The sequence below is a fragment of the Ctenopharyngodon idella genome, chromosome 2 (assembly GCF_019924925.1).
Source record: "Ctenopharyngodon idella isolate HZGC_01 chromosome 2, HZGC01, whole genome shotgun sequence".
NCBI lineage: Eukaryota > Metazoa > Chordata > Actinopteri > Cypriniformes > Xenocyprididae > Ctenopharyngodon > Ctenopharyngodon idella.
In genome coordinates, this window is record NC_067221.1 from 25,459,297 (window position 1) to 25,481,487 (window position 22,191).

The 22,191-nt window shown below is 39.1% G+C and overlaps 2 protein-coding genes across 13 annotated transcripts in view; one reads left to right on the forward strand and one right to left on the reverse strand.

The window, feature by feature from the left end:
• med1 (mediator complex subunit 1) overlaps positions 1 to 22,191 on the forward strand; it is a 633,161-nt gene that overhangs the window by 135,613 nt on the left and 475,357 nt on the right. For 4 of the 9 annotated variants that reach the window (XM_051877055.1, XM_051877048.1, XM_051877063.1 and 1 more), the window contains one exon: positions 738 to 5,159. The exons of 3 other annotated variants lie outside the window; for them this stretch is intronic. In XM_051877055.1, the coding sequence (XP_051733015.1) occupies positions 738 to 4,512 (3,775 nt within the window). In that variant the 3' untranslated portion in view covers positions 4,513 to 5,159. Of the gene's footprint in view, positions 1 to 737; positions 5,160 to 16,413; positions 21,811 to 22,191 lie in introns of those variants that run through there. 2 more of the 9 variants (XR_007927081.1, XM_051877089.1) reach the window with 2 other exon arrangements.
• si:ch211-196c10.15 (uncharacterized) overlaps positions 1 to 22,191 on the reverse strand; it is a 370,952-nt gene that overhangs the window by 25,422 nt on the left and 323,339 nt on the right. The gene's annotated exons all lie outside the window — the stretch shown is intronic.

The window sequence follows — 22,191 nt, forward strand, 5'->3', positions numbered from 1 at the left end:
GGAATTTGGCCTGTGTGTCACCTCATATCTAGAGGCCAGTGAAACAGAAGGTTATGGTCTACCACTTGTAAGCAGTAAGGTGAACTTAAAAATATGCCATATGAATGGGAGTGTACTTTTTTCTAGATTTTTACTTATTGCAATGTGTAACGTGTCAGTAATTTTCACACATTGTTTTTCTTCATATAATAAAGGTTAGATTTGTGTGAATATTTTGAATTAAGACTAAGAGGAGAAACAGAAAAGGCTAATTTTTACATTCTGTTTTGTTCAAATTTACCAAGGGTTCCAATATTTTTGAAGGATGTGTTTTCAGTAAAGTTTACCATATATTAGCATTGTTTTGCTGCATCTTCTATGTGTTATTTGGCATAAGTGATATATGTATTGTAAAGCATCAGTACCTCTTTCATTTATTTATAGCCTTGGGACCATACTGAAGTTCTTACTGAAAAGCCCTACTTCTCTATCTAGAGAATTAATATGGCCTTTATGGTGGAAAATATTTTAAGAGTGTTTGGTAACTCAGAGGTTGTAGGCTTGCATCACAAAAGGTGTGATACACGAGTTGTCATAAACTCCTCCATTAATAGTGAACTGTAAGTTGCTTTGGACAAAGTATATACTCAATGACTACTTACTGGAAAGTAGTGAAAGTTGTGGTATTAATAATAATGTGTCTTTTATGATAATGAGTCATAAAAACTTATGTGTTGCATCTATTTTTCCCTCCCTAGATGCATGTCCATTCCTGTGACTATGCGCGCCATCCGACGCAAGGCAGAGACCATTCAGGCAGACACTCCAGCATTGTCCCTTATTGCTGAAACTGTGGAAATTATGGTGAAGAAGAACTTGCCCCCAACTGGCAGCCCAGGTTACATGGGAATGGGTACAGGGCCAGATGGGAGCAACCCAATGGGTCTTCCTGGTTTAAGTAGTGGGACCAACACTGCAGGAAGCAACAATGTTGTGGGTGTAGGGGGAAGCGGTTCTTTCCAAGGCCCAATCACCTCACTTTTCAACATGGGTCGTACTGGTCAGGGAGGCTCATGTATGGACACCATGGGACAGGTTGGAGGCCAGCAACAAGCAATGCAACAACAACATCAACAATCTCAGAGCCACAGTTCAGATGACTTTAACAAAGTCACTCAAAATCCAATCCTAACCAGTCTTCTGCAGATAACAGGCAGTGTTGGGTCCAGTCCTACTCCCCAGCCATCTCAGCCCCACCAGACCCCACCAACAACCACCTCACCGGCAAGCAACACCAAAAACCACCCTATGCTGATGAACCTACTGAAGGATAATCCCTCACAAGATTTTGCTGCATTGTACAGCAGTAGCCCTCTAGAAAGACAGAACTCATCTGGGTCACCACGGACAGATAGCCAAGGGCAGTCTTGCCCTGGTGCCAAGGGCAAGAAAAAGCGTCCAAGAGGCTCTGATAAAGGAGTAATGGGAGCAGGTGGCGGAATGAGCATGAAGCAACAATTGCAGCAGCAAGTGGGAGGCATGACCCAACAGCATCATCACACACACCACTCTGAAGACGATTTCCACCGAGAGCTTTTCTCTATGGATGTTGATGCCTCTCAGAACCCCATTTTTGATGTTAGTCTTCCAGGTGATGGACTTGACACTCCTCATAGTATCACTCCAGCTCCAAGTCAGTGTGGGACACCTCCTTCAGGTCCTGGAATACCATACCACCCACACTGTCATGTCCAACCACAGACACAAGTCCAGTCTCAGCCACAAGGATCCATACCCTGTATGGTCCGCCTCTCCAGCTCTGACAGTATTGGGCCTGATATCAATGATATTCTTTCTGATATTCCTGATCAGGCCAACAAAGGAAGCAATAGCAGTCATGGCCAACACCTCATGGCTGGTGAAGAAGGAGGTTCCATGGGAACTCCACTCCGGGATTCTTCCAGTTCAGGCCAAGGTAGCACAGTGTTTGAGGCAGACCTGTTTAATGCAAATAGCAATGAAAATCCCTTTACTGATGCAGCAGACTTGATTGCAGAAGCTGCTACTGCAGCAACACCCAATAGTGATTCTTCCTCAACTAATTTCTTCCCAGACACAGACTTCAACCCAGAGCTTTTATCTGGACAGGGAAGCTTTTCACAGACCTATTTTGAAGACAGCTCCCCCAGCCCTGACCCAGATCTTGAACTGGTTAAAAGTTTTAGTGGAGGAAGTCAGCAGAATACACCTACAGGCACACCTCAGAATCCTGCCTCACACGGCCAAAATACTCCAGAGGCTTCATTGAAAGACCCTTTTGAAATGGGTATTTTTGTTGGAAATGGTGCTGGAGGAAAGCCAATACTGGGTCCAGCATCAGATATGACAGACTCACACCCTTCTCATACTGGTGGGGGCCAAAGTCCACTCATGATGGGCATTGTGGTAGCTGGTAATGATTTTAAAAGTGGTGATACAAAGGTTAAACAGCAGCAGATGAGGGCAAAGGAAGATCATGGAGGAGGAAATTCTGGAATAGGAATGGGGAGTGTATGCTCTTCTGAAATGAAGCAGGTAAAACGCAGTCGCACTCCTTCAAGTGAGGGCAAATCAAAAGACAAAACATCAAAACGCAAAAAGCTGGATCCAGATGGCAAGTCACCTTCACACAGCTCAGGGGGCCGACCTTACACTCCTCCTTCTGGGAGTGCCACTTCCGGAGGATTAGTAAATGCGGGTGGATCTAAGTCCCCTGGGAGCTCAGGCAGGTCTCAGACCCCACCAGGAGGTGCTACTCCACCAATCCCAAAAATCACTATACAGATACCCAGGACTTTAACTGGAGGAAAAACATCATCTCATGGAGGCTACACATCAAGTAGCTCAACAAGTGGAAGCACTGGTAGTACAAGTGGCACAAGCAATAGCAAAAGTCACCATTCCCACTCTTCCTCTTCTTCAGGGAAGATAAAAAGTAGTAAACTTGAAGGCTCTGTTGGGCAAGGCAATATTCCAAAACCATCAAGCATTGCAGGTATTGGAAGTGGTATGCCTTCTCAATCCAAAGGATCTTCCATGGGAATGGGCACAGGCAAGCAATCCTCCTCTCCCATAACAAAGCATGGTTTGTCAGGCTCAGTCAGTGGTAGCAGCAGTGGAACAGGAAGTGGAAACAAAAATAAGCCCCAAGGTGGTAAGCCTCCTGGCTCACTCATGAATCCCAACATCAAGCCCAACATATCACCCTCACACTCTCGTTCTGGAAGTTCAGACAAGCTGTCCTCTCCAATGAAACTTCAACAAGGCCAGGTGCCTGGAACCCCACCCTCATCTAAGGCTAAATCCCCTATTGGCTCAGGTAGTGGAGGATCAGGAGGGTCCAAGTCCTCTTCAGGTGGTGGAATGGGTACTCAAAAACAGTTAGGCAGTAGCTCATCCACAAGCACTTCTACATCTTCTACTTCCTCTGCAAGCTCCTCCTCATCATCTGGCTCCATGCCCTTTTCTTCAAGTGGTCATTCACAATATGGGAACAGTGGTGGGAGTTGCAGTGGTGGAGGGGGTGGTGGCAGTGGAAGCAACCCTAATGCAAAGGGAAAGTCCCCAAGCCGAAACAAAAAGCCATCTCTTACTGCAGTCATTGACAAACTGAAGAGTGTGGGTAGTGGGGGCATTGGTGGGGAGGAAGGTGAAGGCTGTGGTGGCACTGCAGGTGGGGTAATGCCACAAAATACTGGTCCTACATCCTCCAAGCATGGTATGTCCTCCCAGGGAGGTGATTTTCTGAACAAGCGAGACAAGACAGACAAAGATGGCAAATCCAAGGTGTCTGGATCAGGGAGCAATTCTGGTGACAAGAAGATGATTGATTCTAAAAGTAGTGCAGTGACTGGCACCGGTGTAGCAAAGATTATTATTAGCAAGCCAGAAGGGGGTTCTCCAAGTATTAAATCTAAAGTAACCCTTCAGAAACCTGGAGAAATTTCTGGAGATGGTGCCATGCGTTCCCAGCACTCAGGCCACAAAGCATCACCCCTTTTTAGTGGCTCTACACCAAAACATGACCGCAGCTCCCCAAGCCACAGCCGTTCTCCTGGCTACACGCCTGTAAATCCAGACAGTGAGAGCGAGTCTGGTAGCAGTTCAATTGCTGAAAAGTCTCATCAGAACAGTCCTAACTCTGATGATGACCAAACTATGAGACCACACCAACCCATGCAAGACTACATGAGTTCCATATCCATTAACCAGAGTGAAAAACACAAGAAACATAAAAAAGAGAAGAAGAAGCAGAAAGAGCGGGATAGGGACAGAGATCGAGATAAAGAAAAGAAGAAGTCAACAATGTCTTGTGGGCCCTCCTCTCACACAGCAAAGACAGATGGCTGGTCCAGATCCCCTATATCTTCAGAAACTTCAATGCTGTTGCTTAGCTCTGAGCGGTCCTCACGTCCAAGTCCTGTGTATATGCATACAGAGGATGATGACCTCATGGACTCTGCCTTAACAGGCAATCTAGAACCTTTCAAATAAACAATATGACTTATTTTGTAGATGCAAATGAATACAGCTGACTTTTACTATAATTCCTTTTTTTATTACATTTGGAAACAAAATATTACAAGAATTATGATAATTGTACTGTCACCATTTTTAATGTGGTCTTAATTCCTGCAAATCATACATTGCAAAGAGGGAGAGTTCTGGTATTTTGATGGAAATATCTTCAGGTTATCAGTTTTTATTTGGGGAAAAAATAACAATATATAGAATATTGTGATGTAAGACTCTAAATAGATATTTAGTAGCTATGTATGTTGTTTTGTTTTCCTTTTCTAATTGGATGCCTTAGCTTTATTTTGCATTTGCAGATACGCTGTGAAATTAAACTAAAAAAGTAATTTGTCATTTATTAGTTATTGCTTAAATGAACACATTAGCTAAAACTTGATTTAACAAAAACATGATTCTTTTATTTTAGTCTCTTTTAATCTTAGAAAATGTGTATATTTTTAATTTCACATTTTATATTTCTACTTTTATCTACTTTTTTACTTTTATCACTACAAGTTTCTTTTTTAGTAAATAGGTGAAGATGTGTGTAACAAGAATTCATTTCATTGTCTGTCTTTTCTGTAAAATGAAGTTTTACAAGACTGAAATAAATGGCAATGGCAATTTTTTTTGTTGCTCTTTTGGCATCTTGCCTATTTGGGCCTGCAGTGTGATAATGGTAGGGATGGCTCAATACCACTTTTTCATGTCCAGTACACAGACCAATACTGCAACATTAAAGGTGAAGCATGTCGTTTCTGCAACACGAATTACAAAATACAAAAGTATATTTTGCAAACGCCCCTTTCATGTGTTGTGCATCCCCCAACTCAAACATCACAAATACAGCTCTTTCAGATGCGTTTCTCAACAGGTAACGGTAGGCTACTTTCAAAAAAAGGTACTTTTAGCTCTGTCGCTATGTGTCATCGTAAGTAAGCAGTTGATAAGGCTAACACACTGTCTAGCAAATGCAAGTGTTTCACTTATAATAAACCAATTCAACGTATCTGCACGGGTTGTGTTTTTTGACATGGCATGACAAAACTATTTGAATCTGTGTACACTGGACACGTCAAAGTAAATCATATAAACTGGAAAATTTATCTTTCAGGTGAATTATTATGAACCATGGTGCACCATGACTGACATGTTGCATGGGAAAAGACATTCAGCTACAGGATAGGAGGAAAACAATCCTGAAAAAAAAAAATTAGCAAATTTTTTTTATCACTAAACTACTGTCATAAAAAGTTATAGTTTTGTATATACATAACTCCTGAATAAAATTAAAATGTGTTTGGACTGATTTAAAAAAAAAAAAAAGTTTTGAACAAATTTGATTGGTTTGTCGATAGTGAGCGCAAATGCAGGTGATAAGCGGTTTTATTAAGCGAGTCATTGAGTCGTTCATTCACGATTCGTTCAAACGGCCGATTCATCAAGAATGAGACAGATGTTTGTGAATGGGTCATTGAATCTTTGACTCAAACGATTTGTTCAAAACACTGAATCATTCAAAACACGACTGAGTGTTGCTGTGAGATGCGCTATGTTGTGATCTTTGTTTGGATTCATCGGATCTATTTTCGCTGCTAAAATAGACCAAAACAGTCATTATTTCGTCTAAAATGTAAGTGACTTAATATTATTAACTTGTTTGTTGAACTGTCATATCAGTGTCACATTTTCAATCGCGAGGTGATGGTAAATTAAGTGATGGTCAATTGTCAGCTCTCTTGGTCGTCAGGTCATGTGATGTATGTTGCTGAACTGTATTCAAATGTTATAAATATAAAAACACCACATTTTGAAATTTAACTGCAGTATGTCAATTTAGTTTATTTGTGTGTGCTATGCTCATAGACTTTAGAAAACGGCGCTCATTTGTTTGATTTCTCCTCGAGAAGCTGCGCAAGCCTCAAAAGTTTAAGGTCCTTGCACCCTGACTGAGTCCGAAACTGTCGTATTCATTTTTTCATATTCGTCATTTGGTGGCTCTCAATTGTCAAAAACACCCCTCAAAATATTTGCTATGGATGCGAAAAATGCAGAAAATCGAACCATCCGAATTAATTTTTATGACGGATGGAAGTTTCAGAGGCTGCAAACGTATAAAACGTGAGGTCGTATTTAATTTTTTTATATATATATGAACGAATAAACTAGTCAGAATATAGGCTACAGTTAAAGCTTTCCTTTACCTTAAGGGGCTTAAGGCCTAATCCTGGCCTTAAGCCCTAAGCCCTGTCTGTGAAACCAGACCTGTAACTAATAAGCAAGATTTAAAATGTATACAATGTTTAATGGGGAGCCAATGCAGTGTTGACAGAACCAGGCTAATATGGTTATCTTCCTGGTTCTAGTAAGAACTCTAGCTGCTGCATTTTGGACTGGCTGAAGTTTGATATTAAGTGTGCAGGGCAACCACCCAGTAGAGCATTACAATAATCTAGCCTTGAGGTCATCAACGTGTAGCGATTTTGGATTAGCCTCACACAAGGGCACCACAAATGTAGTGATTTATGATCCTAAATATTAATATTAATATTTAGTATTAATATTAATATTGAGTTTTTGGTCACACATCACCTAAGGTGAGTGTGAGAGTTTCCTTCCTATATTATGGGTCACCAGCCAAGGAATCTCACCTTGACAATAAAGAACAATCATGGAAGATTGTTGACTGAATTAGAATTTTATAAATTGGAGGAAGTTTGTCATTGACCAATCTGAAGGATTTAGTGAGATTTCGGTAAGCTTGTAAAGCCTCTGATTATCAACACAAGAATGACACAGTTTGCAATAAAAATGAATTTATTAACAAAAAGATATACAAGAGTAAAATATCAAACTCATTAAATACAACTAAGGAAAATGACTAAACTGCTAAGAAAATTGAATCAATAATCAAACAGAAACTGCAAACTACTATACAAATGGACATTATGAATGCAAAGTAGATGAGCAACGGATTGGATGAAGCAATAAATGGGTAATTAGCAGTCTATGAGGGAGTCAATTGTGGTCTTTCTGGATGCTGGTATAAAATAGTAAATAAGCATTTACTATGAGTACAGATAACGTGTCTGATGTAACTATCTGTATACGCTGACCCTAGATAAACAGTCTCTACACAAATAGAAATCTCATATAGCAACAACCTAATGCCTTTGGGAAAAGGTTTGGTTAGGTTATATTTACATTTCCCTTGGTTGGGTGATCAGTCCGTCGACTGGTAACGTCTTCCACTGGTATCCTCATTTGCAGTGAGAGAGGCTGGATTGCTTTCCAACAGTTGCAGAGCTGCACTGAGTGCTGGGGGTCTTTGTGTAATCCAGAGAACTGTAGGTCAGACGTTAGTCTATCCGCAGGATCTTCTGTAGGTTTGAGGTATTTGAGTCATGCAAGTTAGGAGCCAAAGTCCTCTGCAGAAACAGATGGGCTGCTTAAAGGTCCGTGCGGCGAAAGGTTTACTTGCAGGAGTATAACCTTGGTCGTGCAGTTCTTCTTCCCTCGTCAGGTCAGAAACTCAGAACAAGTGTTTGTTCATTGTGAAAGTCTTTTTTCCTTCCCGTTGGGAAGGGGATTACTAGTCAAGTCAAGTCATCTTCATTTATATAGCGCTTTTCACAATACATATTGTTTCAAAGCAGCTTCACAGTGACAATAGGAAAATTAATTGACAGAGATTGTTTTGGATTTACAGCAGCACTAAGAACAAAAAAATTATCAAGCTAAAGTTGGTTTTTGATTGAATCACTTCCGTTGTAAAAATTGTTCATTATTACTTTAGGGGCCACTTAAATTACACCTTTCCTACTGAAAACCAAATACCTTTAATTAGGGATGCACCGATATGATTTTTTTTAGGGCCGATACAGATTTTAACAAACAATTATTGGCCGATACCGATATTTGTCACTTCCTCTCTTATTTGAAATTTTGTCATTAAAATAGATAGTATTTTGATCATGTTTTAAATCAGCAGTTCAAAAACACCTGCATTAAAATATACTAGCAAGTTTATTGCTGCATCATCAAATAATTTTAATGAACATGAATTGGATCCATTTAACATTCAGCAGGCCCACATTAAGACAACAGAACAAAGATACATATGAAATAAACAGTGCTTTTTAGGTAGGTTTAATAGTTTTTAGGTACAGAAATAAAGTAAACAAATGTAAAATAACACTGCATATTCTTCACTGTATAAATTATATACATATTAATCCTTTATTGTAACAGACTTTATTGTGATTAATCTTCTAATTTGTTTTTGTATACATTTTAATATTTTTTGTAAGTTTAAATATGTATGAGATATGCACTATCTCCTTTATTAAGGCGGGACTCTTATTTTGACATGCTTTCTCGTCTGCGGAGCTATAAGGATAATGGAGAGCGTGCAGTTCTTCAGAGATATTTTGCAGATTTAAAGTTTGTCAGTTTATTAAGCACCCCCGAAAAGGCATAAGATCTGTATGTATTTGTTTACTGTTAGTTGTAATAAGTGTTTTGAGTAATTCGCTGCATGTTGATGATAATGCAATGGAGAGAGAGAGAGAGTTTAATGTGCACTTCTTGTGCTCTGTATTGTTTAGCTTTTGTTGTGATTTTTTTTGGCGTGAAAACGGACGCAAGAAACTTAATAAAACATCAGTAAAGTTTTAGTCATCATTCCAATGGGGTCCGCTACACTTATGAAAGTTACATTAGTTATTTAGTCAAGAATAGTGTGCAATCTTATTGTTTTGATCTTATTGATCAAATGTTATTTACGCAACAGTCATTATAAAGCTCAGCGCCTTCACGCAGTTATTTAATAAACCATCGGTTTGTTATATCGGCCTTATACTAATCCCCGCCTTTCCTGCTGTGGTGATATGATTGGGTCGTGGCATTCCAGGTGCCCGCCCGTCATGTCCCACCTTTCCATCCTGTGGAACTTCTTGCATTGTCCCAAAATACAAATTGAAATAAAACAGTGTCTGTAGGACCTTGAAAATGCTTTATAAGTCCTTGTGACAGTGTTCTGAACTCATAGAGTCCAAAATTGATGTGAATTGTTTGAGGCATCACATTTCTGTCTCAGTGGGTGTGACTGCATTGGCTTTTATTCCAGGTGCGGTTTCCACTGTGTGTGCACAGTTTCCTGGATGAGTAAAAAGACGTATAGGACATGTTCCTTACACTATTCCTGTCCATTTTTGGTATTTTCAAGACAATATGTTTAAAGATTGTCTTTCTGTTGAGACCTTTCTTTGTTCTTGCTGTGCTCTAGCCAGAACTGGATTGGTGGCCCTGAGAGTCCATGATCGTTCACACATTGGTCTCAGACATAGAGGGCTAAGGTGAACAAAGGCACAGGTCTGACAGTGAAGAAAAGCAACTTCGTAGCTGCTTGTGTAGCAGCCCGTGCGTGAAGGAGAACATAACCTATGAACATCTTTGCAACTCCGGACCCAAGCCCCCTTTAACAAAGCCGTGTTTGCTGTTGCTCCATTAGTACTATTTTCATCTGCATCCTCTATTATAACTGCCTGCTCAATTTACAACTTGGCCTAGTCAATGTTGTGCTGGGGATCCTTGTTTCGCGCAAAGGAGTTTTGTAAACCTCCGTTACCCAAAGTGTGCTTCCCTGGAACTCAGCGTGGTGCTACACCTGGAGTCACTCAGCTCAAACAGTCGAGCTTGTGCACAATTGTGTGCCGTTGTCTTAGCAAGAAGCCTGGAGTCTAAGTTTACAAACTTCTGATTGCTCAGGATCTAGATCTTACTTCCGCTGTTTTTGTTACATCTTACACATACACCAGTTCATGGGTCCACGGGCTTCTTAATGAGGAAAGCAGCTTTGCAGCTGCTTATGTAGCAGCTTGTGCGTAAAGAAGAACAGCATCATTTGTACATTTCAGTAAATTTGAACCCGAGCCTCTTAACAAGGGCTTGTTTGTTGTTGCTTTATTGGTGCTATTTCCATTGCATCTCTATTGAATCTGGTTTCACAATCACACAACTTGACCTTTTTATTCGACGCTGGACTGGGGAACCTGGTCAAGGGCAAAGGAGTTTTGGTACGTGCTACGATTTGCTCTTTGAACATACTTGGACTTTGTGGCTGAATAACTTTTGGTGAAAAATGTGGTTTTTAAATGTTGGATTTGTGCAGTGCAATATATGTGGCAGTGGTTATGTTTATGGACTACCATTACTGTGCAACTCTTTATCTGTTAACTATGATAGTCGGACACATTATGGACTGTCTACTAACATTGTTATTTCTGAACAATATTGGTTGTTGTACCTTTTTAATTAAATGTATTTCGATCTTACAAGATGTGCTTTAACAAGGGAAGAGAATTATTGTAATATTAACATTTATTCTTGTTTGGGGCCGACGACTAGAATAAGAGTGAGTGATCCAATGAAACGAAGGTGCTTAATAATGCTAATGCTTTTAATGTCTGGGAATGTATTGCCAAACCCAGGACCTCACGCTGCTCCAAATTTTACTACTCCAATTGAATTAAAATCTAGGTCAGTACTGGGTTTCATTCATCTAAATACTCATAGTCTATTGCCTAAATTAGACACGGTATGTATTTGGGCTAAAAATACAAACGCGGACGTTATAGTTATATCTGAAACTTGGCTTAATAAATCCATCTCAGACAAAGATATCAGTATTATTGGTTATAAGGTTTTTAGAGCTGATAGGCTAAAAAGGGGAGGGGGGGGGAGGGGGGGCAATTTATGTCAAAGAACATTTTGAGACAATATTGCTTCAGTTGTTAAACAGTATGAACTAATAGCTCTGAATAATACTGTCAAAAAATCTTCAGCTTACCGTAGCTGTGTAATAATGGGTCTGTAGAGTGAGGATCGATTTGCAGTCTTTATTGCAACAGTAATATGCAGCACAGTAAAAGGAGAAGACAAAGGCAGAAACAGGGACAGGCAGCAATCAGGGCAGGCAGCAGACAATCGGAATCAAGTAACAGGCATGGATCAAGGCAGGCAGCAAACAAACACAGTCCAGGAAACAGGCAAGGAATCAAGGCAGGCAGCAGAGAATCAAACATGGGGAACAGTCCAGGTCAAACACGGGTATAAACAATCCACAATGAAAAACACTCAGAAATGTAGGCCGAGGCAAAACAAGACTTCGCAAAGAGAGTGAGACCGGAAGCAGTTTACATAGGCAGGCTAAGGAGAATCACCTGTGCAGGTGATCAGTCCCAGGCATGGGGAATGTGTGAAATGAAGTCCGAAATGATTAGTACTCAGGGGAGAGTGCCCTCCGGTGGCGATCGGAGGGAGCCACAGAGGCCTGATTTGTGACAAGCTGGTTGTTATAGACCTCCGTCGGCAACTAGTTGTGCTTTACATTCTGTAATGAATTTGTTGACTTCTTTGAACTATAAGGAACTGATTTTATTGGGGGATTTTAATCTGAATTGGATGCACGCAATATATGATTACTTTAAAATGCTTTGTGATAGTCTTAATCTTTTTCAATTGGTAGACTCACCCACTAGGCCTAATTTGAAATTTCCGGAAAAAAATCTACAATAATAGGTCTTTATGTCCCACATAAATATTCTTCAGGTTCTGTATTTGCAAATGACATAAGTGACCACTAGAGATATTAAGTTACCTAAGCAGAACCCAAGAATTATTACTAGGCGTTCTATGAAATATTTTAATGAACAAGCATTCTTATATGATCTTGCGCAATTTGATTGGGATAAAATTACTTTAATACCGGATGTTGACTGTGCTTGGGAATATTTTTATAATAGTTTTATGTTAATTATCAATAAACACGCACCTATGAGAAAATACAGAGTTAAAAACCGGGACAATCCGTGGTTTTCGAGCACCTTAAAGGGTTAGTTCACCCAAAAATGAAAATTCTGTCATTTATTACTCACTCTCATGGTGTTCCACACCCGTAAAACCTTCGTTAATCTTCGGAACACAAATTAAGATATTTTTGTTGAAATCCGATGGCTCAGTGAGGCCTCCATAGCCAGCAATGACATTTCCTCTCTCAAGAGCCATTAATGTACTAAAAACATATTTAAATCAGTTCATGTGAGTACAGTGGTTCAATATTAATATTATAAAGCGACGAGAATATTTTTGGTGCGCCAAAAAAACTAAATAACGACTTATTATAGTCATGGCCGATTTCAAAATCGGAGCATTATGAATCAGTGTGTCGAATCAGCGGATCGGAGCGCCAAAGTCACGTGATTTCAGCAGTTTGGCGGTTTGACACGCGATCCGAATCATGATTCGATACGCTGATTCATAACGCTCCGAAGCTTCCTGAAGCAGTGTTTTGAAATCAGCCAAAATCTTTATTTTTTTTGGGGTTTTTTTTGGCGCACCAAAAATATTCTTGTAGCTTTATAATATTAATATTAAACCACTGTACTCACATGAACTGATTTAAATATGTTTTTAGTACATTAATGGATCTTGAGAAAGGAAATGTCATTGCTGGCTATGGAGGCCTCACTGAGCCATCGGATTTCAACAAAAATATCTTAATTTGTGTTCCGAAGATTAACGAAGGTCTTACAGGTGTGGAACGGCATGAGGGTGAGTAATAAATGACATTATTTTCATTTTTGGGTGAACTAACCCTTTAAGTGACCTCACTGAAGAGCGGGACGCTGCATGGGCTAAGGCTAGACAAACAAATTTAAATTCTGATTGGCTGCACTTCAGGCAGCTTCGTAACAAATGCACTGTGGAGATCAGAAAGGCCAAATCAGATTATTTTCTCAATAAAATCACAAAAAATTCATCAAACTCTAGGAAGTTTTGGAGGAATATAAAGTTTTTAACTGGTAATAAAACTACAACAGAGCTCCCTTCTTGTATAATGAAAGCTTCTATTAAAATTGTAGATAAAAAGCAAATGCAGTTTTAATAGTAATTTTATAGTATCGAGATCTTTACTTCAAATAAATATTTCTATAAATTCAAATTTAGAATTTCTCGAGGCAGAAAACAATTTATGGCCAAGAGAGTTTGTTTTTTAACAAATTAGTTCCTTTGACATCTGTTCTGCTTTAAAAGAACTAGATGCGTATAAATCGCCAGGTCTGGACTATATTGCTCTGTTGTTTTTAAAATTAGCAGCTGATTTTATTTCTCCTTCACTAACCTATTTGTTTAATCTTTCTTTGTTAACTAACAAAATTCCACAGATCTGGAAGTCAGCATTTGTAGTTCCTTTATTAAAAGGGGGTGATCCTTCTTTAAAGGATAATTACAGACCTATAACTAAGCTTTGTATTCTATCAAAACTTTTAGAAAAACTAGTTAGTGAACAACTGACTCTGTACTTAAATAATTATAATATTTTGTCTATTAACCAATCTGGATTCCGCAAAGACCACAGTACGTCTACGGCCATTTTAAAAGTCTTGAATGATATAGTGGAGTCCTTAGATGACAAGAAACATTGTGCTTGGCTTGTCTTTTTATTGATTTTTCAAAAGCCTTCGACACTGTAGATCATGAAATTTTATTAAAAAGGCTTATATAAACTGTCTGGATTTTAATATTGATAATGCAAGGTTCCATTTTTATGTGAATAATACCATTACCTATAGTTCAGCTTCCTCTAAGCAGCAATCTGTGTTTTTTTTTACAATCTGCTTTTGACATTATACAAATTAGGTTTTGTGCTTTGAATCTGGTCTTAAATGACAAAAAAACTAAATGCATGTTATTTTCCAACTCTAAAACTACCTCAGAAAATCCCATTGTTTTTCAGACTTCTCAGGGGAGTCTAATTACATCAGTGTCAGAGTACAAATATCTCAGAATTATTATTGATAATACACTACGTTTTAGTTCTTATATTTACTACCTGAGGCAAAAATTAAAGAAAAAATTTGGATTTTATTTCAGAAATAAGTCATGATTCTCAATTACTGTGAGGAAGAATTTAGTGTCTGCTACTTTTTTTTTTTTTTTTTTTTTACCAGTTATTGATTATGGGGATGTAGTATATCAACATGCTCCCTCTTACCTCCTTTCTTCTCTGGATGCTCTGTACCATGGTGCTCTGAGATTTATTACTGATTGTAAATTTTTAACACACCACTGTGATTTATACAAAAGGGTTGGTTGGCCTTCGCTGAATATACTCAGAAAAACACATTGGTATCTGCTGATATATAAAACCATACTGGGTTATCTGCCCCCTTATCTTTGTTGTTTAATTGAACGAAAACTGCCTGGCAATTACTCATTGCGTTCTCAGTTGAATTACAATCTTTGTGTGCCTTATGTTAGAACTGAGCTTGGTAAAACTTCCTTCAAATACGCTGCTACTTCAGACTGGAATCTTCTGCAGACAGTGATGAAGTTAAAAGAACTGGTGTCTTTTAGTCATTTTAAAAGGTTACTTTGTGACTTTGAGAGTAAATTAATGGTGTGTAAATGTTTTTAATTGAGTGTTGTTGTTGTTGTTGTTGTTTTTTTAATGTGTGTGTGTGTGTGTATAGTATTGTATGTGGTAGTGTAATGTATGCAGTAACTTTGATGTACAATTGTATATGCAAACTCGGCTGCCTGTCTTGGCCAGGACACTCCTGCCAAAGAGATTTTAATCTCAGCGAGTCTTTTCCTGGTTAAATAAAGTTACTATAATCCTTTGACCATTGGCATTTCAGTAAACTTTATAATAGTACTAGAGGACAGACTTAATAGCTATAAAGGTAGGTCTTACAAGAATTATGTCAGGTTAGAGAAATTGAAATCTAAAGAGAACTCTAAACTAAAGAAACAAAGGGAAGCTAATCTACACAGTGGGGGCTTCTAAGGAACTGCATAGCAATGTTAGCTGGGGGCATGTTGCTGATTAGTCTATGTTGTGTGCAGTGATAGGAGGAAATTGAGGGAGTGGCCTACACATTCTCTGTTTTAATTCAGAAGTTCCAACTGTCTTTGGTTGGCCTGAATTGTGTGCACCTGCCAGTACAATACCACCACCAGAGGGACCATGGTAATCCAGCCACTGAGAATCAAAATAAGCAGTAAACTGTCACTGCTGTTCCACCCCCAAGTTGGTGTCACTCCCTCAGAATTTGATTCAGTCGGCATAGACTGTAGACTATGGAGTTGATGACTGAGATCTGTCAATTTAGGTCCTTGGTTGTTCTGGCAAACTTTCAGTCCTTGAGACAGTCGGGAGCATTCTCTGGACTCATGTTCAGTCAACACTCACTTTCGTCAATGTTAATTCTTTTCTTGATATTTATTTTCAGCAAATACATGCAAGATAGGCAAAATAAACTTGAAAACAAAAAACAATTAGTTCCTCCGCTCTTTGAGTGTGCAAGCTCGGTCATTGTTGATTGTTTCTGCTCGCTCCCCACTCCCTGATTGCTCTGTAAGCCTTCATTAACTTATAGAGCACCTGTTGGCTTGGTAACATTTTACCTACAGAGGGAGCACAAACTCAAATCAACACAAATAATTGTTAAATAAAAATACATTTAAATAGAGAAATACAATTTAAGGAAAGTTAAATATGATACTTAAATTAGATTAATTAAACACAATAAACAAGTAAATATAAGGCTCCTACACACCGGCCCCTAATTGTAAGTGTACACAATTACAATTACATTATGTGACTAAATAAGGAGCCAATATTTCTATTTAACAATATAAACATAGAAAGTTAGAATACTTATCTAAGTCTGTCCAATCAACATGGGCAAGCTTCCAAGTGTTTCAATCATGTCTCATCATTTTCCAGCAACAAGCAAAGTTTTGTAATTGGTCTCTCCAATAAACCAGTTTTTGTCTTCACTTTTACAATTGTCACTAATCTTTTGGCATCAGGTAGAACTTCCACCACTTTTCCTAGAGGCCAGGAAACACCGGGTTCTGAACTGTCCACAATCATTACTATATCTCCTTTTTGAAGGTCAGGCTTGACTTTGGTCCACTTTTGCCTTTCCTGGAGTAAAGGTAAGTGTTCTTTAGTCCACCTTGACATTTGACTTGACATTTGACATTTGATATTCAACAGTGCTTTGATCTGCCTGCATTGACACTATTCTTTTAAGAGCTGCTGTGCAGCCAAATAATGTACCAGTTATCAATGTAAAGCTGCTTTGACACAATCTACATTGTAAAAAGCGCTATATAAATAAAGGTGACTTGACTTGACTTGACTTTTCCAGACCAGATCTGCTAGATACTGTACTTGTTTCCATCTGCATTTGATGTATGTAACAGTTTTGTGAAACAATCCAGATTGAAGTAATGAATTGGACTTGAGCAATAAAATGTGATTAGGAGTTAGTGCTTCAAGGTCTTGGTAGTCGCCAGGCACCGTTGTTATAGGCTGACTATTCAAAATGGACTCCACTTCACAAAAAAGTGTCTGCAGTTCTTCATCTTCGAATAGAAAAGAGGACTTGTCTCACCATACATATAAATCTTTCCCAGACCCCTCCGTGATGTGAGGCTGTAAGAGGATTAAAACTCCATTGAACACCTTTCTGAAGCATAGCATTGTTAATCTTATTTTGGTTCCAAGCTGTTATTGCATTTTGCAGTTCTCTTTTAGCACCAACTAAGTTAGTTCCATTATCAGAGCGGATATGTTGTACTTGACCTCTTCTGCTCATAAATCGTCTCAAGGCATTGATGCATGAGTCGGTGTCCAAAGTGTAGGCCACTTCCAGATGCAAAGCTCTACTAGACATACAGGTGAAAATCACGCCATATCTCTTAACAACATTTTGGATCTGTTTCCTTGTTGTACAAAGTGAACAAAGGATGTTCTTCAATTTAAGGAACCACAAGACTGCTCTTTTCAACTTAGTCCAGCTTGAGAAATGAGTTAGAAGCTGATCAGTGGGATTTTTACCATGTGTGATGACAGTGTTGTACACAACAGCAGTTTTTTTTCACTTCAGGGTCATCTAGAGAGAGTACAGAAGAAATGGATGTCATTGAGTTCTGAGGTCAGTCTCTGATGATGGATATCCTGTTAGCCACAAATGTGTGAAATCTTGTACACTCGTTTGCAATGTATTTCAACACTGATTGACTATTGGTCCAAAATGTAGATCTTTTGAGGTTCAATTCTAATTCCTTCCTCAGCATTTTATCTACTCTAACTGCAAGGACTGCAGCTGTAAGCTCTAAATGAAGAATAGTGGTTTGCTTGGGAGGAGTAACTCTGGCTTTGCCTAATATGAAGGCCACATTTGCAGTATTTTGTCCTGCAATCAATCGATAGCTTACAGTTCCATATCCATGGTTGCTTGCATCCAAAAATTGATGGTGCTTGTGCAGGTGTCTCACATCCAAGTGGCTTCACGTCGTGCAACTTTGAAGTCTTTCAGTTTCTCAAGATCACCAAGCCACTTTGTCCATTTACTCACTGCAGTTTGAGGAATCTCTTCATCCCAACTCTGTTTGGTTTTGCATAGTTGTTGCAAAAGGAGCTTTGCAGTGAGAGTAAAGGGGCACAAGAAACCAAGTGGATCATAAATGGAACTTACTATAGAAAGTATATGTCTGTGGGTATAAGGCTTATTCTTGAGTTATATTGAACTTGAACGTGTCACTTTCAGTGCACCATAACAACCCAAGAGCTCTTTCAGTAGGCAGTGCATCTTTGTTTAGATCCAGATTTCCCATATCACTTGCTCTTTCTTCCTTTGGGATATTGGACAGCACTTCACGGCTGTTGCTTACCCATTTTGTGAGCTGAAATCCTCCTGTTAAACAAAGAGATGCAAGATTTTTAACCAATGAAACTGCTTTCTTTTCTGAGGGAAGTGACTTCAAACAGTCGTCAACATAGAAGTTCTTTTCCACAGTGCTAATTACATCTGGTAGAAAGTAGGGTCCCACTTTATATTAAGTAGCCTTAACAACTATGTACTTACAAGGCAAATTAAGCATTTGATACAATGTACTAACTCTGTACCTACATGTATTTACATTGTACTTACATTTAAAGTACCTACATGATCTATCTGTAGTTACAGTAGTGTTGTCACGATCCCAGTTCTGTTTTGTATGGGCTCTTGCACCACACTAACTTTTGCACTTCACCCCGGACTACATTTCCCATCATCCATTGCACTGATGACACACACACACCTGCAGCCAATCACACACCCTACATAAGCCACGCACTTCCTCTCTCTCACTGCCGAGTATTGTTTAGCGTTTATGCTGTTTTGCATAGCTACTTTACGGAGCCAGTTCCCAGTCCTTGTTGGAGTGTCTAGTCTAAGTCTCGTCTTGTCTTGTTTCCTGATTACCTGCCTGTCTTGGACTTTTCTCTCGCCTTGCCCTTTGGACTCTGTTTGCACCTCTCTTGGACTATTGCCTGTTTACCCTGGATTATTCTTTAGCCTAGCCCTCTTGGATATTGTTTGCCACATAACGACCACGCTTCTCCCTGGATTACTCTTCTGTCTTGCCCTCGATATACCTGTATGCCATTGTCAGACCCTTGCCTGTTTTGACAATGTTTTGGAATAAAGCTTTGCATATGGATCCGCACACCTCCCGTTGCAGTCCCCCCGTAACAAGTGTACTTGAGTTCACTTTTGTAAGTACACACCATAATTGCAATATTGTAACTACAATTGTAACTACTCTGCAGGGGGAGGGGGAGGGGGAGAGGGGGTAAAGCAATATTGTACATGCCTACTGCAGTGTGAGTATGAGGTACTTATTATTCAAACCATTTAATAGTCAAGCTATGGATGGAACAAATGTTTGCAAAATACACCAGAATACACCAATGAATATTCAGTATAGTCTCATTTAGCACCTTATTTTATTGTGCAACTCGCATACTGTAAAAGACAATGTGCAAATAAATTAGAAAAAGGGTTTACACACTTTACAGGTCTCATTTGTTAACATTATAGTTAATGCATTAAGTAACATGAACTAACAATGAACAATATATTTGTACAGCATGTATTAATCTTATTTAATGTTAGTTAATAAAAATGTTCATGTTAGTTCACAGAGCATTGACTAATGTTATCAGATACAACTTTTGATCTTAAAATTGTATTAGTAAATGCAGAGATTAACATTAACTAAGCTTAATAAATGCTGTAGAAGTATTGTTAATTGTTAGTTCATGTTAACTACTGCAGTTAACAAATGAAACCTTATTGTAAAGTGTTACAGAAAGGGTTACCATGGAACATGTGTTGATACCCAGGAACTAATGTGTACTTACACTGAAAATACACAAAAACTGACCACTTAAAATAAAGTGAGGAACTTGTGTTGATACCCAGGAACTAATGTGTACTTAAACTGAAAATACACAAAAACTGACCACTTAAAATAAAGTGTGGAACCTGTGTTGATACCCAGGAACTAATGTGTACTTAAACTAAAAAAAAACACAAAAAATGACCACTTAAAATAAAGTGTGGAACCTGTGTTGATACCCAGGAACTAATGTGTACTTACACTGAAAATTCACAAAGTTGTATTACATGAAGAATAAAATTATGGTGTTGTGAACAACAGTTAAGATGGCATTCCAGGGACCAGTTTACGACAGGGCCCCTCTCTAACTGCTGGTGTGTAAGAAGATGTGCCACACTGTGATTGGATCTTTGGTGAATGAACATAAACAAATGTTCAGCAACATCAGATAAGATGTTAGGACAACTGCCAGACACCTCTTCCAGAGCAGGAAGGGGAACCTTCAGCACCCACCAAAACCAAGGAGAGGACTCCTCATTGGACGACACATTGACTCTAACCACCAAACTCATTCCTAAGGTTTAGGCAAGGACTGCCATAAAAATTCCTTCAGGACCCCCTGGATGGAGCAGCAGTGACTGAAATAAAGAGAGGCCACAGAGATCTATCTAAATCCATTCATACCCATGTTTGGAGGCCTTAATTAGATTTAAACTGCATCACATCCACTCCATCTTCATGTAAAGCACAGTTTATGTTAATGGTTAAAACAACTGTTAAACAATGGTTTAACAACAGGTCATGGGACAGACCTGTTAACAGATAAACAAACGCATGGACGATGACTTCACCATTTCATATCGTGTTTGGTGTCTATCTGTTCCCTACGATGCCTTTAATAATTTGAAAGAGGTTTGGTAAAGAAATAATGCATGGGTAAAATGTTAAAGACACTATTTTAACACTGTACTTTATGCTATGCAAATGAGTTCCACACCAGGGTGGGCAACACCGGGGCTGCTTCAGATAACAGTGGCCAGTCACACTCCAGGATCGGCAAGGCACCATATTTCAATCTCCTCCTCATCAGAAAGGGATAAATATGTCCCCTGGGTAGACACACCCTTGTTCTGCGTTTCCTGCTAGACGGGGAAGGAGACATTAACAGACTCCACGTCCTGAGTTTCTGACCTGACGAGGAAAGAGACTACAAGACAGTTAAGGTTAAGCTTTTGCGAGCAAAACCTTTTACATTGCTTCCAGCTGCACTCTAGCTGCAAAAAGTGCCCCAGCATTGAGGAACTTCATCTGACCCTTACGGCTCCTACAGCGGTGCAGCCCAGTCTGCAAAGGACCTCTGCATCGGCAGACATTGCCTGTACCACACAGCTCCTCAGCGACGCAGCCAGCCTGCAAAGGAACCTGTGAAGATTCATGTGACCCAGCTGCCCAGTCCATCCTAAAGGACCGTCTTGGCGCAACCGAAGTTCAGCATCCTCCAGCCCAGCGTGGCACGACTACTGGATCGCGACTCCGCGCCCTCCCATTGCACGCAGCCTGCATCATCAGTGGAAAACGTCTCTGCTACCGGATTGATCACCCGACTGTGCGGAACTAAATATAAACTTACCAAACCTCTTTCTAGAGACCTTGGCATTAGTTTATACATGCAGCATATGTTTTTCTAACCTGTTTAGATAACAGTTACTTTAGGTCAGCTTGTTACAAATAATAGGGATATTATTTGTTGAATGATAAATAAGCAATTATTTATCACCATTTTACCAGAGCCATTAGGTGGCTTCCATAAGAAGCATTCCCATACAATTCTCTTCCATTCTACATTCAGTTCAACAGCATTGCATTTATCCATTCTGTGTTCACTTCATTTGTTTCTTTGACTTAATTCAGTATTCTCCTTTGATTGTTTTACTATCTTTTAGAAGTGCATATTCATTATTTCATTATTAATCGTTGTGGTATTTACTCTTGCATGTCTATTGTTAATAAATTTCATTGATTTTATTATAACTGTGTCTTCCTTGTGTTGATGATCAAAGAGTCTACTAGCTGACCAGACTCTCACAAATCCTTCAGATAAATCAGTTGACTGACTCCCTCCAGTTTATATTAATTCTGAATTATTGAACAGCTCTTTTGGAGTGTTCTTAAATTGTTAAAATAGTATTCTTAACTGGTGCCCCGTATTACAAAAGGGGGGAGGGGTCATCTGATACACTCATAACCACACCTTAAGTGACACGTGATCAAAAATCACTACGTCACCTGTGAATGGAGTAAAAATCACTACAATGGTAATCTTATTTAAACTCGCTAATAATGCAGGTCCATGCAAATAAACACAACGTGCAGTTAAAAACCTTTTTTTTTTTTTTTTTACTGAAAATTTTC